This window comes from Bos taurus, chromosome 10 (assembly GCF_002263795.3).
Source record: "Bos taurus isolate L1 Dominette 01449 registration number 42190680 breed Hereford chromosome 10, ARS-UCD2.0, whole genome shotgun sequence".
In the NCBI taxonomy this organism is placed as follows: Eukaryota; Metazoa; Chordata; class Mammalia; order Artiodactyla; family Bovidae; genus Bos; species Bos taurus.
Window position 1 is genome coordinate 85,831,332 of NC_037337.1, and position 15,702 is coordinate 85,847,033.

At 52.7% G+C, this 15,702-nt stretch overlaps 1 protein-coding gene across 4 annotated transcripts in view; it reads right to left on the reverse strand.

Moving 5' to 3' along the window:
• Nucleotides 1–15,702, reverse strand: part of LTBP2 (latent transforming growth factor beta binding protein 2) — a 110,113-nt gene that overhangs the window by 42,377 nt on the left and 52,034 nt on the right. For all 4 annotated transcript variants that reach the window (XM_059890222.1, XM_059890225.1, XM_059890224.1 and 1 more), the window contains 5 exon segments: nt 12,009–12,199; nt 9,753–9,923; nt 9,013–9,219; nt 7,940–8,226; nt 6,796–6,898 (listed from right to left, as the gene is read on the reverse strand). In XM_059890222.1, the coding sequence (XP_059746205.1) occupies nt 6,796–6,898; nt 7,940–8,226; nt 9,013–9,219; nt 9,753–9,923; nt 12,009–12,199 (959 nt within the window).

The following is a 15,702-nucleotide window of genomic DNA, read 5'->3' on the forward strand; positions in this document are numbered from 1 at the left end:
GTCAGAGGAATTCATCAGATGCTGGGGAATTAATCAGATCCTTGGCAAATGCTCCACAATGTGTACAATGGGAGAATCATATAGAATTGATAAAGGAAACAGTGAAGACCCTGTACTCCTCCTGTGGCCCCTCAGCCAGATCAAGATAAAACCAGGGTCGGAGAGCAGAGGACTTGTGGATCTGGAAAGACAGAGTGCTGAGCTGGGATTCCTGTGGGTGTTTCAAAGAGGCTCTTGCAGAGTGGCCTTGCAGTCGGGACCTTGACCTGAGAGGCCAAAGCAGCTGCTGAGGGGTCAGCTGGACTCAACCTGAAGTCCAAGGAGTCTGAACACCCCCAGATGCTTGGGAAGCAGGTCGGGCAGATGTGTGTGACTTTCCTGGTCAGGAAAGCTGGGCCACGTGGGCCTGGAGCTCAGGTCTTCTGGCCCTGGCCTCGGGCCCTGTCCACTCACTGCCAACCCTCCGTTGCTCTCAGAAGGAAGCAGAAGGGCCACTGGCTGCAGCCTGCCCCTGCCCTGCTGATTCTTACCCTCAGCTGCTGGAATCCCCAAGGAGGCCTCAACAAGGGCAAACTAATTGCTGGAGACAGTTTTGGCCCTGACTCTGTTGACAGAGCTCGGGGAGGAGATGGGGGGAGACATATGTCTGGCTACGGGGCTGTTTACAAGCCATGCTGATCTCAATCTGTGATGACAGATGGTTGTAGCAGAGAGATGTGGAGGGTCCAGAGAACACACACACACACTCGATACACACGGGCACATGTACAGGCTGAAGCTTCAGTCCTGATTTGCAAACTCTGGCGGGTAAGCTGGAAAGAAAACTTCGACTCCCCTGGGGCAGCGGAAAGGGTGTGGGTGCTGGGGCAGGCAGGCTCACATCTAATTCCTGGCTCCACTCTGACTAGCTGTGTGACTTGGGGCACACTTCTTAACCTCCCTCAATTAAAAAAAAAACCTTAATTTTTTTCCCATGTAGAAGTGGGATAGAAACTCAGTTTATGGGTTTTTGTGAGGATTAACTTTATTGAAACGATCAACATCAGACTAAAGCTAGCTCAGGGCCTGGCACAGTCCCTGGAGATGCTCCCCTAGACCTCCCCGCTCCTTCCTTCCCTCCCTCCCTCCCTCCCTTCCAGCAACACAGTTTTAAGGACAACAAGCTGGCCGGCTGCTCCTTACTGGCTGGAGAGACTTGGGCAAGTAACTCTCTGAGCCTTGGTTTTCTTATCAGTAAAATGAAGATGACCATTCTTTTCTCAGGGCATTATTGTGAACACTAAACAAGCAAGAAAATGTCTGAGCGTGAGGCTTGTCACATATTGATTATTATCATAATGTCCATTATTCTGGTGGTGAAGTCCTAATGGATCACCCTCCCTGCTACCAGTGATGCAGAAATCCCACCCAAAGATGGGCTCTGACTGCTTCTTCAGGGTGGATCTGAAGTCAAAATGGGTGTCTCGGTCACTATGAACCATGAGGTAGGGAGGGGTCTGGTCAGACACCTGGCTCAAATGGGTACCACACCAGCCACCCCGACCCCACCGCTCCCTGGGGCTCTCCAGGCCAGAGATGCCACGTGTCAGTGACACCCCTGCGGGGGTAGGAAGGGTGTGAACGTGAGCTGAGACACATTTCCCAGGAGGCTCTGAGTCCCTTGGAAGCTCTCAGAACAACCCTGAGCCAAAGAATCACGACTTTTTTCAGCCCAACAAACTGCAATTTGGAAAATCTCATTTCTTTAGGGCAGGAGACTGGGCGTCTGACCCAGAGTCGCAGGGAACAGGAGCCCCACCCCGGCACAGCTGTTCCCCCGGCCCAGGTCCTCTAGTTCAGCGAATGCCCAAGCCAAGAGGCAGAGGAAGCAGATTACAGAGCAATTAGAACTAGAGGGCTGGGGTCACATAGACCTGGAGCTTCAGGGCCAGTTTCATCTATAAAATGAAGATAGTAACACCACCTAGAGGTGTGGTTAGCATGCAATGAAAGGAGAACAAGCATGGTGCCCGGCTCATATCACACCTTCTGAATTAAGAGCATCTAAAGAGGATGTGGGGCTTCCCTGGTGGCACATATGGTAAAGAATCCACCTGCAATGCAGGAGACTCAGGTTCGATCCCTAAGTCAGGAAGATTCCATGGAGAAGGGAATGGATACACACTTCAGTATTCTTGCCCGAAGAATTCTATGGATGGAGGAGCCTGGTGGGACAGAGTTGGACACAACTGGGCGACTAACACACACACACACACACACACAGGAGGACGTGACGGGGTGATGCTGCCATGACTCACACTAGGATTCTGTGCCCCAGCCCCCTCAGACATCACCTTCACACGCCCATTCTCCCCAGGGGCTGACATCACAGACTGACAGCCGGAACACCCCTTGTGGGCAAGGATCATGGCAAAACCAACCCAAACCAAGGCTTTCCTTCTACTGAGAGTTTCAAATCAATTTCCAGACATCTACATAAACCTCCATCCCCTTGAAAATCAAGTTCCTTCTCCCACTCCTTCCACTCACTAGTTCTTGGTAGGCACACTCTTCGTGGTGGGGGGCTGAGGACTTCTGGAAACATCCCACTATAGAGCTAGACAGCTGCAGTTTTTAATAAGTTCTCCCTACTGCTCAGCTTCCAATTGAGCTCTGCCTACTAGAAACTTCCATACATCTGTTTTTCCCCCCTCACCAAACCACACAGAACAAGCTTACCTGCTCCTCTCCCCACCCCATGTTTTTTCAACACATCGCCCTTAACTCAGACCAGTGCTCCTGGCTGGTGCCTTGCCTGCCTGTTCAATCCAGTCTTCTGGCTGGGTGCTGGCTTTCATGTACACCTGGAATACAGTCCTGGGATGCACCCTCTTGACTAAAATCCTGGTCTAGTATCCTGACTGGTGTTGTCTTTAGGCAGTCCCAACACCCCAACCCGACCCCTTACTGATTACGGATCAGGCAGTCCCAGGGCTTCCCTGATAGCTCAGTTGGTAAAGAATCTGCCTGCAATAAAGGAGACCCCAGTTCTATTCCTGGGTCGGGAAGATCTGCTGGAGAAGGGATAGGCTACCCATTCCAGTATTCTTGGGCTTCCCTGGTGGCTTGGCTGGTAAAGAATCCGCCTGCAATAAGGGAGACCTGGGTTCAATCCCTGGTTAGGAAGATCCCCCAGAGAAGGGAAAGGCTACCCACTCCAGTATTCTGGCCTGGAGAATTTCATGGACTGTATGGTCCATGGGGTCGCAAAGAGTCAGACATGACTGAGTGAATTTCACTAGTCCCCTCACCCCCTCACTGATTATGGAGATCCTGATCCGTTAAGCATTAGACACAGTGTGATTTGAAATATAGCTCCTTGGTCCTAGCTATGTGACCTTGGACAAGCTCTTTAGCCCTCTCTGAGCTACATTTTTCTCCCCCAACAAATGGGGATAAAGATCCTTAGCTTGCAGGTGGTCACGACAGTGAAGTGAGATAACGCACGTGAAAGCACAGCATAGTGTAAAAATTCAGTAACTGGCAGCTATGATTGCTTTTTCAGAGGGAAAGTCGTATAATTCCTTGAAGGGGCAGAGCAAGAGAATCGGCTCTCCCTGGAGATACAGAGAGGGGCCTGGGTTCCGAGGTGAACTCATCCCACACCAGGCAGATGGAGACATGGTCTCATGGCAAACAGCTGGGGCCCACCACTGCGGGCCGCGTGCCGTGTGCCAGCCCCGCCTGCCGCAGCAAAGGGGCCAGTGCCAAGCCAGATGGGGCAGTGGCCAACTTTCCAGTCAACACAGATGTCTGTCTTTCTCGGGTGAAAACTCAAAAATGTGGCCTCAATCAAAGTGGCTTTTGAGGGCTGTGTGCTCTCCAGACCCTGGTGGGGCAAACGGCCACAGCTCTTGAGCCAGGACCTCTGATAACTGCCCAAGGGTCAGGAAGATGTGGCTCAGGCCAGGTCGTGGCAGGTCAGCTGCATCTGCCACTCAGAGTGAAGGGAGAAAGGGTCGGGGGACCAGAGGCTGGCCTCGATTGACTCCCTGAGCTGCTTCCTTGAGAAAGAAGACATTGAGGAATTTTTTTTTTTTTTGGAAGAAAAGAGATTTGTCTGAGCCATGTAACTGAGCATCAAGGCAGTCCTTTCCCATGTCACAAATAGCAGTATTCTGCAGGGACCTTCTTCAACCGTCCTGTACAGCCTCAGGAGTCAAAGGTGATTTAGGGAAAGTATGAAGTCACACGTGACTCCTCCCCCACCCCAGCTTCTGGCTTTATTACTTCCCTCACCCCCTGATTCTATTAGACTACCTTGTTGGGAGCAACAAAGCCCTTCCCTGAAGGGTACAGTAGTGTTTTTATCAGAAGAGAAGTAGAGGTTCAGAGGGGCAAAGCCACCAGGGCTGAGAACATTCTAGAACACAGGAGTCATGCCTGTCTTGCCAACCATTCCCAAACCCACCCCAGCCGCTCACCTTCTTTTTCCTGAGTCTTGCACAGTAGTTTGCCTGTCTTGCCTACTTAAAGAAACACTCCTCACCCCGGCTCCCCAGGCTTGGGCTTGGAGCTGTCTGGCACCCTGTCAATACAAACAAGGTTCCCCAGCGTCCTGCCCCTTCTCTCCACAATGCCCAACTGCACTTTACCACATTTTAAATGTTGACATTGCCCTGTCTTTGTAATTTCTTGCTCAGTATGGGGAATGCTTAACATTCCAGGGTCTGCACCCTGGTGCCCAGCTTGCTGAGATGTGCTGAACACAGTCAGGGAGGTGGTGTTCAGAGGCACCACCTGGTGCAGGGAGGGGGTGAGGCCTCAGCCCTGGGCGTGTTCTGCTCCAGGAAATGTTCTCACGCGCTTGATCTCGCCGGCCTATGCCATTTTCTTGGGTTATTAGGAACTTCCCCACCTCTTTGGCTTACTCTAATAATTCTTTAGACCTCATCCTGGATGTCACCTCCTACAAAGGCCTTCCCTGATCCACCAGTTTGAGGAAGGACCTCCTAGCCCACAGTGTACGGATGTGCAGGCTGCACACTGCACAGAAGGATGCCATCTGACAGAATCATTGGCATCCTGCACTTGTCTAATTATAAAGACTATTCTGAACACGTGGAAGGGGCACCTTTCACTCATTTGCACAAAAGTGCTGCAGGAGCTATCCACGGCCCCAGCTCTGCTGTCTGCAACCCCGCTCCACCACCAGACTGTACGCTTGAGAGGGGCGGCACTGTTTCTACCTGTTCTTCACTGTTTGGTCAGGGCTGCACACTGTGGGTACTTCATCAGTGTTGGCTGAATAGAGTGTGGTATGAGGAAGTCTCAAGGGTGGGTCTGACCAGGAGGAAGAAAAGTGGTGAAAACATCTCTGGCCTGCAGGGGGAGATGCTGAGCAGTTCCATACACTTCCCCACCAAGCCTCGGGGCCAGTCCCTTTACCCTTTTTGGAGGGATACTTTCTAACAGTTTGACTTCCCTGGTGGCTCAGACGGTAAAGCGTCTGTCTACAATGCAGGAGACCCGGGTTCGAGCCCTGGGTTAGGAAGATCCGCTGGAGAAGGAAATGGCAATCCACTCCAGTACTATTGCCTGGAAAATCCCATGGACAGAGGAGCCTGGTAGGCCCCAGTCTATGGAGTCACAAAGAGTCGGACACGACTGAGCAACTGCACCATGAAATGCCCTAATGGTAGGTACAGGCACCATCTCACTGACTCTTGACAGCGGCCCCATGAGGCTGGCACTGTTCCTGTCTCCACTTCACAGATCGGAGACGAGGCAGATAGAGCTCAGCAGGTAAGAGCTGGGACTGGTACCCATCGTGTGTTGGACACTCAGGCCTGAAAGCTAAATACTACCCTGTGCTGCTTCACCAAAGAGTTTATCACACTGTCAAACTGTCCACATTTTTTTTTAGTCTGGAAAATATGATCACTGCTCCACAGGCGAGTCTGAAGTAAGGAACAGTCCTGCCGCTCCCACCTTTGGGCTTGGGCCAGGCCCCCCACAAATCTGACTCACCAAGTCGACTGCTGACAGGCAAAAGAAATACCTGCCAGGCCTGGGCCCAGACCTAGGAGGGAGACCTGCATGGGGCGGGGAGGGGAAGACAGGCTGAGTGGGCAGGAGCCATAGTCAGGCACAGGAACCTTGTCACCCGCCTCCCAACTTTAAGAGCAATGCCTATGAGAGCAGCATTCCTGAATTCTCAGGGCTCAGAGTACACGAGGCACCTGGTGAGTATTTGCTGACTGACTGACTGAATGAATGAATGAATACGTTAGGCTTTCTCATCACTGGAAAGAGGGTGGGAAGCGGAGTTTCCCATACCCCAAGGCCCAGGATATTCTGGGGCAGGTACCCAACCCAGATTTAAAGACTGGGAGATAGGAAGCAGGAGGTGAGGAGGAGAGAATGAAGGAAACATTGACTCTCTAAATCAAAAACCTCGGGGCCTCTGGGGAGGGGGTTGAGGGGTTTACCAGGGGGCCCAGCCTGGGATGGGATTCCTAAAATCTGAGTGAGAACAACTGGTGAAAGGCAGTAACCTCTTTCAGGCCATCAGATGGAGCAGGCAGGCCACGCTCACCCGGCTGCAGGTCTGAGCTGTCAGGAGCTTCTGCCGCCAGTCGGAAGCAGACCTGGAGAGCCTGCCCAGTTTACCAGCCTTTTCTACGGGCCTGGCCTCTGAGACCCTGGTGGGAGACGCAGGGCGGGGTGTGTGTGTTGGGGAGGGGTGTCTGCTGCAGAGGCCAGGCCCTGGGAGAGCTTTGTTCACAACCCTGGAGCCTGGCACCCAGCACTCACCTGGTCTGGGTGGACACGGGGCACAGGAGGTCACCCCCCAGAAGGCCCCCACACTGCCGCAGCAGTCCTCGTGGGCCGTCAGCTCCGGCAGGGGATTGGCACACTGGAAAAAAAAGGACCATGGGCACTTGTCACCTGCTTCCCTCTCCCACACAGAGATGTCCCAGGAGAGCCTGAGTCATGAGTTCACCCCTCACATACTGCCAGAGAATGCCCCCACCCCAGGGAGGGGAGGGGAGGGGAGGCGTTGTCCCAGAAGGAAGTAGAGAAACCCGAGGTCCACCCTGCCAGACACTAAACTTAGGGGACGGGGTGGCAGTGGCACACCCAGACAAGATCTTCTCTGTGAGGTCTGCAAACTGCCCCCCATCCATGCCCCCAGTCCAAAGACACAGGGGTCCTGAAGGATGGGCTTTCCTCCATCAAACTCCAGAGAATGCCAGGACCACCTCCCACGAGCAGGGCCCATGCTCAGCAACACTGCAGTTGAGAAGCTCCAGGGACCCAGGATCCTATCCTTGAGCTACTCCCCACCTGCTCCAGCTCCCTAACCTTGGGAGGGGTTTCTGGAAATGCCAAACTGCAACCCTAGGAAAACCATCCTGAGTCTGGCTTAGCCCCTGTCTTTAGGTGCCTGGTCTCAGAAAAGTTCGCTTGATTTCCCATCACTGACTGCGGATCCCGTCAGCGAAAGAGGGAATTGTCTTTTATCTTCACATGCCCAAGGCTTTGGGGTTTAACCTGCATTTGCTGATTTTACATCTCTGTGACTCAACTCTCCAAACTCCTTGCCAGATCTAACAGCCCCTCTATCCACGCCCCGCGGGTCCTATACTCAGCTCCAGCAGAGCTCAGGATTTGCTGGGACCCGAGGACCCCTATTCCCCTGCAGAGGGGGCCTCTCTTGGGTCCTCTTCTATGTGCCTGGCACTGACAGGTACCCATTGGAGCCCGGCTTGGCTTGCCCAACCTCTCAACACTCATGGCAATTTTATGCTCTGAGTTTTTCCCATCTGGGAAATGGGAGACCCTGCAGACTCCCATATTCTCTAAGAACAAGCAGGAGAGAGAAGGAGAAGGGGCACTGCGGGGAGCAGTTACTGTCTCAAAGCCCCCGGGGCTGGGGCTGGAGCTGCGATCTCACCTGTCCGTTTAAAGTGCTTAGGTAGCATCGGCCCAGAAGGGCCGGAGTCCTGGGCACCACTGGGGGAGGTAGCCGGGGAGCTTCTCCGGACCGGGCGGGGATGCGGTTGCTGTCCCAGCGGCCGGGGCCGGGGCCGGCGGGGAGCCGGGGCGATGGTCTGGTCTCCACGCTGTTCTCCTCCGGGGCCTCCTCGGCCTCGCCTCGCACCCGAGCCACCTGGTGGATCTGCACCGAGGCCTCAGGCGGGTGGCGGATGTGCACGTTCACCAAGGAGGGGTTCACCGAGGCTGGGCACAGGGGCTGGGGTCAGAGGCGGGGACACAGGGCCCCACCCTCCAAGGAGTGGCATCAGCCCACCGTCAGGCCAGGTGGGCCTCTGTGTGTCTCCCCAGATCTCCTCCTTTTCTTCACTCTCTACCCAAACCCCAGAAGAATTTCTCAGGGAGGATAGGACAAAGCACAGACTCCTTCATTCCACACCTTCCTATGAAGAACCTTCGTTACCAACTTCCAAAGTACCTTCCTGATTCCACCTCCTCCCAGGATCCTGCACAGCCTTTGGGCTCCAGCCCAACCAACCCTCCGTGGTTCCCACCCCATGCCTTTGTTCAGACTAGTCCCTTTGCCCTGGAAGCCCTCCCACTCCCCTCTGCTTAACCAAAACCAACCCATTGTTTAAGGCCTAAATGAAGTCCACCTCCTCCAGGCAGCCTTCCCAGAACACTCTTGGGTCTCTCTCCTGATCTACAAAATTCTGTATTTTTTGGTACCCTTTATTTGGCACCTAATAATAGAGGCATCTTCCCTCTCCTGTCCAGGACCCATGGGTTCCTTAAAGTCAGGATCCTACCCTTAGATTCTTTTGTCTTACTCATAGCACCCAGTAGAGGGTAAGGGCAAAAAACATATAAATAAATAAATTGATGAACTCAGAAGGAAAGGCAGAGAAAAATTTAAGGAATGAAACTGGGCCCTGAGGATGGAGGAGAAGGAAGTGCTGGAGACTCAGTTTCCCATCTCCTCTATCAGGATGCCAGCACCCACCCCACGTGGTTCCCCAGCCCCACACTCACCCAGCTGGTTGGAGAGAGGCAGTGTGAAGGTGGACTGCTTCAAGGGGCCCTCCAGCGGGGCCCTGTGGCGGGGGCCCCTCTCTGGAGGCTCCTGGTCCAGCCTAGGGGCGGGCAGGTGGCAGAACTTCCCGGTAGAGTTGGCGGGGCACCAGCACTCGTCCCTGCCGATGCAGCGGCCCCCGTTCAGGCAGGGGATCTGGCAAAAATCTACAACACCGACCTCAGGGTGACTGGCGGCGGAAGCGTACAGCAGCACCTACTATGTGGGCCAGCGGGGTGGGGGGAGGGGGGTGACCGGGCCCCCAAGTCTGATGGCTTCCGGAACCCAGTCCCCTCGGAAATGCAGGGACTTTCCAAGAGGCCTGGGAGTGAAGGAGGATGGATAATAACTAGGCCTTGCCTTTCCTGAGCCCCATGGTGACCAGGAGGATGGTGAGGGGAGTGGCCCTATTTACTCCTTCGCCTTCTATGAGGAAACTGGGACTCAGAGAGGTTGTGTGACCTGCCGAGTCACATGTGATAGAGCTGGGTGAGGACTCAGCATTGTGTGATCCCAGACAGCTCACAAGAGCCACAGTAGGAGAGCTCCGGACTTCCTTTCTGCAGAAGATCTGGGCTCCAGGCCAAGGCAGGCCGGTCCCTCTGACCAACTGCCTCTCCACAAACCCCCACCCCGGCCCCCACCCCCATACCCACCCCCAGGGCCAGCCAGGAACCTTCTGAGCTGGGAATGGACTCACAGATGCGGAATCCAGACTTGGGGTCATGCCCGTGGCCGCTCTGGCTGTACAGGGTAGTGGTGTCGCCACGCTCGCAGCTGTTGGCACAGCGCCCACGGGCACAGGTCTGCTTGCAGATGGTGGGAGTGAAGACGATCTTGATCTTCTTGATTTTCTCCGTGAGATTCAGCCCTGCAGAGAGAGGGCTTGGGTCCAGGGGGCAGGGCTGAGAGGCACAGCTGTGACCTCCAGAGGATGGCTAGAAAGGCCCACATGGGACTGGCTTGAACCCATCCCAAGGGCATTTGCTAAGTCCCTCCTGGATGCAAGGTCACATAGTGTGGGCAGGGTAACAGCTCACGGTCCAACATCTCCTGAGTGATGCCGACAGGCCAGCAACTGAGTTCGGGCTTCATGCACAACCACTCTCAACCCTCTGGAGTCTTATTTTAGGTAGAACCATTAGAAATTGCCATCTTTGTAGGTTAAGGTGGTTGAATATTGGCCATGTTCCTAGATCCCAGTTAGCATTCCCATCTGACAGGTAAGGAAACTGAGGCTCAGTGAGGGATGGATTGTATCCCATGTCACACAGCTGGCAAGGGAGGCAGCTGGGCTCTGAACCCCAGTGCAGAGAACAGAATGTAGCTCAGACTTGCCAGCGTAGACAGTTTTCCAAGAGAATGCCTGAAAGAACGATGAGAGTCAGGTTTTGGAGGCCCTAAGGGCCAGAACGAGCATAGGGCACTTTATCCAGCTGGTGGTGGGAAATCATTGACAGTTTTCACGGAGAGGTCAAAGGGGAGTGGGGGTGTTATGTCCTCCCAGCTGGGGTGCACAGGTGATTGGGGAGGCAGGATGAGCGGTTGGGAGGTCACTGTGGCAGAGTAAGAGGAGGGTGCTTCATTCAACGTGAGCGGTGACAGCAGATGTACAAAGCAAGGGTATTCATTCCATCCTGGGGGCCGGGGAGGGAAGCCAGGAGGCATAGGGGCTGAGAAGGGAACTATAAAAGGTCTGTATAGACTTGACTGTGACAGAGGAAAATAACCTTGTGTGTGTGTGTGTGTGTGTGTGTTTATGAGAGAGAGAAAGAATGGGAGATTTATAAGCAACTGTATATGCTGCAGGGGAAGGGCTGAGGGTGGTCCAGTTCGAAGGGGGAGGAGAACCAGGGTGGGGGGAGGCCAAGTGACAGCCTAGAAGTCCAGCGAAGTCAAGAAACAGTGGCATATGCCTTAGACAAGAGGAGGGGCGCTTCCTTTTCAAGATGGCAAGAAAGATCACTCATGCATGTTGTCCGCAACACCGATCCACCTTGAAAACACTATACCAACTGATGGAGCCAGACACAAAAGGCCACACAAAAAGATCCTGTTTACACGAAATGCCCACGGTTGGCAAATCTTTAAGGACAGCGAGAGGGTGGGGTGGGGGGGAAGACAGTGACTGCTTAACGGGCATGGGGCTTCTTTCTGGAGTTATGGCAATGTTCTGTAATTAGACAGAGGTGGTGGTGGCTGCATAAAATTGTGGATATCCTGAAAACCATGGAGGTGTACCCTTTAAAATGGTTAATGTTACATTATGTGAATTTCCCCTCAACTTTAAAAATGGGAAACAAAGAAAGGCAGTCAGCTCAGGCACGGGTTTAGGCAAGGGAATGACGTGCATGGCATGGGGGGGCACATATGGGGGCAGGAAGATGAGGACTCTGGGGAGTCAGAAGCATGGCCGTGGGATGGGGCGGGGGAAGGTGGGGGCCTCTTGGAGAGGCTGCTCTGAGGAATGAGAGAGACAAAGTGTCCAGGCACCCCAGGAAGGATTGCTGAGCAGCGACCAAGAATGTGCGAAGGTGGAATCCTGAGGGGCGCTCGGTTCTCTCCTCTGGGAAGCAGAGGTCCCGCTGTAGGTGCTAAGGAAGCAACTGGTCAGATTGGTCCAGGAGGCTCGGGCTTTGCAGAGAGGATGAAGGGGAAGGACTGGGGACGGGGAGGTGAGGTTCACAGCTGGATACGAAGAACGCAAAGGCAGGACAGGTGACAGATGGAGCGGAAAAGGACAAGTTAAGGTCTAAGTGTCTCAAGGGGGCACAGTCTCTCTAACAGCTGGCTTGGGACCCCTGGAGCCTGGCACAAAGCAGGTGCTTGACAACTGTTTTTTGGCTGAAAGGATGAGGGACAGGGTGACAACTCAGCCTTTCTGAGAGAGTGAAGCGGGGAAGCAGTGGTGGGGAGAAGGAGGCTCTATGAGGACCCGGAGACAGGGCATCCTTACCCCAGGAGGATGACGGGCGGTCCAGATATGCTGCCTGTGGGGCACCATCCCTCCGCTCAGGACCTGGCCCCATGGGCAGGGCATTGGAGGTCAGCTGGCCACTGGCCGCAGGGGCTGGATAAAGTCGGGTGGTCTGGGACAGCCCCACATGCTGCTGGGAGGAGCGGGTCTGGCTGAGCCCACTCAGGGTCCTGGGGAGACAAGCAAGGCATGAGGTTGGCATCCTGGGGGCAGCATCCCTGTGCCCTTCCAGTTCAGGACATCCAGCCCCTGCCTCCTCACTGGGAGAGTGTTCTCTACTTGGCTGCCTTCTCACCAACTCCAGGAAAATGGAGGTGCCCCGAGACAGGGAGAAAGGGTCCAGGCCAGCTGGCTGGTTCGGTGGGAATGCCCACCTTTGTGTGGGACTGCCAGGCTTTGGCTGGGTATTCTGGACAAGTCACTTAGCCTCCCTGGGCCTCAAGGCCCTTGACTGCAAAATGAAGGTGTTAGACTGGTCTCATGTAGCTCTGACATTTGTAGAGTTTGAGACTCCTATGGACCGGCCTCCGCCCTAAAACCGGGCCCAGTGCCTGTCCTCGCCGCATCTTTTTTTTTTTTTTAAAGAATGATGAGCGATGAACCTTGACACATAAACTGTTATATTTTATTTATTTATTTTAGCCGCACCATGCGACATGTGTGATCTTAGCTCCCCAACCAAGTAGCAAACCTGCGTTCCCTGCAGTGGAAGTGCAGGATCTTAACCATTGGACTGCCAGGGAAGCACCCCCTTATCTCTTATTAATACAACCTATCATGCTTACAAATTGCTTGTGGAATAGGTGCCCAGCAAATACATGTTCACAGATTGATTCAGGGAAGAAAACCTGACTATCCCCTTGATTATTGTTAAACTAATATAACAACAATATTCAAGGAGAAAGAATTGAATTCATCACCCTCCACCTCAACACAGAAAATACTTTGGCATATTTCCTATCAACCTCTGCTTAAGTATATTGTCATTATCTGTAGATATCATTGTCATTGTGAGAGTGAAGCGGGGAAGCAACGGTGGGGAGAAGGAGGCTCCCCACCTATTGTCATTGTCTGTAGATAGCCTTTAAATGCTATTGTCATTATCTGTAGAGATCATTTAAACTCTGATTAATATTAGGTGGTACTTGATACAATTCTACAGTTTTCACATTTATCGTCTTAATTGCTACATGATAGTCTATATGAAGATGAATCACAATGCATTCATTCTATTACCTATTTTGTTTTACATTTTCAACTGTGGACATCCTGACTCATATGGCTTTTTTCCTTCAGTTAACATATTCTTTTAGGGGACTTCCTGTTGGTCCAGTGGTTAAGACTCCATGCTCCCAATGCAGGGGGCCTGGGTTCAATCCTTGGTCAGGGAATTAGATACTGCATGTGGCAATGAAGATTCCACATGCTGCAACTAAGACTTGGCACAGCCAAATAAACAAATATTTAAAATATTCTTTTAGTATGGGGGTTCATTAAACTAATTTTTATTCTGTATGTTTGAAAATTTCTCATAAGAAATATTTTGAAAATGATTATTATTTTAGGCTATGGTTTTTCCTGTGGTCATGTATGGATGTGAGAGTTGGACTGTGAAGAAGGCTGAGCACTGAAGAATTGATGCTTTTGAACTGTGGTGTTGGAGAAGACTCTTGAGAGTCCCTTGGACTGCAAGGAGATCCAACCAGTCCATTCTAAAGGAGATCAGCCCTGGGATTTCTTTGGAGGGAATGATGCTGAAGCTGAAACTCCGTTACTTTGGCCACCTGATGCGAAGAGTTGACTCATTGGAAAAGACTGTGATGCTGGGAGGGATTGGGGGCAAGAGGAGAAGGGGATGACAGAGGATGAGATGGCTGGATGGCATCACTGACTCGATGGACGTGAGTCTGAGTGAACTCCAGGAGTTGGTGATGGACAGGGAGGCCTGGCGTGCTGTGATTCATGGGGTCGCAAAGAGTCAGACACGACTGAGTGACTGATCTGATCTGATCTGATTATTTTAGGCTTAATTCCACAGACTAGAATGCAATTAATTCCAAAAATTAGAAACATTTATGGCTGTAGGTATACACTGGAGATAATGCTCCCAAAAAGCTGCATCAAAATGTATACATGTACCATTTAGACTGCAGCCTCACCAGCATAACATATTATTAATTTTTCATAAATCAGTAATAATCATTGTAAATGACACTGCAGTGTTACCTTAGCTCCCTTTTTGTAATTTCTGAGGTTGAATTTTTTCACACATCTATTTAACACTTGTGAAAATTTTCAGCTCACATCTCTGGTGTCTGAGGAATTTGAGCTGTCGGTCTCATAAATCTGAGCGTTCTTTACGCATCTGTCATTAGGCAGGCCATTCTACAAGGCAGCCTCCGCGGTCACTACTCTGTCACTGTCACGATGTGTACGAACCACTGTATACACCACAGTGTCTGGACTGTGGTGGGTATAAGCGCATTGTAGACTCTGAAGCTGAGAGAGTAATTACCTGCCCAAGATTATACAACAGTAAATCAGACCCCAGGACTCCAACCCAGGGCAGCTAGATCCCTGTGCTACCCAATAAGGCAGCCCAGACCACAACAGAAGCTCAGCCAAGAAGCCTCTGCACTCGCCTTGGGGGTGCGCTTTCCTCCAGCAGGTCCCACCCCTAGGCTTTCCACTGGATTCCCTGCCCAAGCAGCATAAGGTCCTGGGCCCCTCTCCCTCCACCATCCCAACTCCAGGTGTGTTGGCCCCAGGGGTCCAGGCCATGAGCAATCCCCCTCTCCTCCTTTCCTGGCTGAAGCCCTACCCGGACAGGGCTCAGAGTCTGACACCTTCCAGCCCTCCCCCTGCCCTGTTGGTCTAAGACTTGGCTCCCGTGAGCTTCAGTGCTGCTCTTCCTCAGGGCGACCAACCGCCGTCCTCACACTGAGAGGCCCGGTCAGGCTTCAGCCTGCTCCCCAGGTTTGAGAGCTGGGATGGGAGAGAGGGCCCGTTCGCCACCCCGGAAGCTCTGGAAGCTGTCATAGACCAGAACTGGGAGTACCTGCTCTTCACTCACAGAAGAAAGTCAGCACAATTAACTGCAGCAGAAAACACAAGCCTTCCAGTGGCTTAAAAGAGTTCACTAAAGAGTGAGAGGTAAGTGGGTTGGTGGGTCAGCAGGAGTCTCCTCCTTGTGGCATTAGGCTGGTACCACGGCTCAACAAAGTGTCAGCACCGCAGAGCACCCCGGGAAGCGGACGCAGTAGTTCAGGTTCTGCCCACACCACCTGGGACATTTCTGAACTTGACACTGCTGACAGAGAGCTCTCCAATCTGGTCGAGGTGGAAAACTCAAAGGGTCCTTTCTTGGAAGTTTGCGGTCACCGTTGTTATTGTGGCCATCACTTGTTTCTCTAATTGGAACTCAATGCTAAGGACCGCAAGAATCCTGAGTTCAAATCGCTTTAGGGCCAATGGTTCAACTTTGCAGAGAAGGGGGAAAAAAAAAAATCCCTAGTCATAGAAAGACCTGTCTATACAGAGGAGAGAGGATAGGATTTGGGCTAGGCAGATGTCAGTTCCACCGCCCACGTGAGCGGTCACTAAAACAAGAAGGGTGACACCCACCTCACCGGGCTGTGGTGAGGACCAAGAGAAACACTGAGACCATGTGATT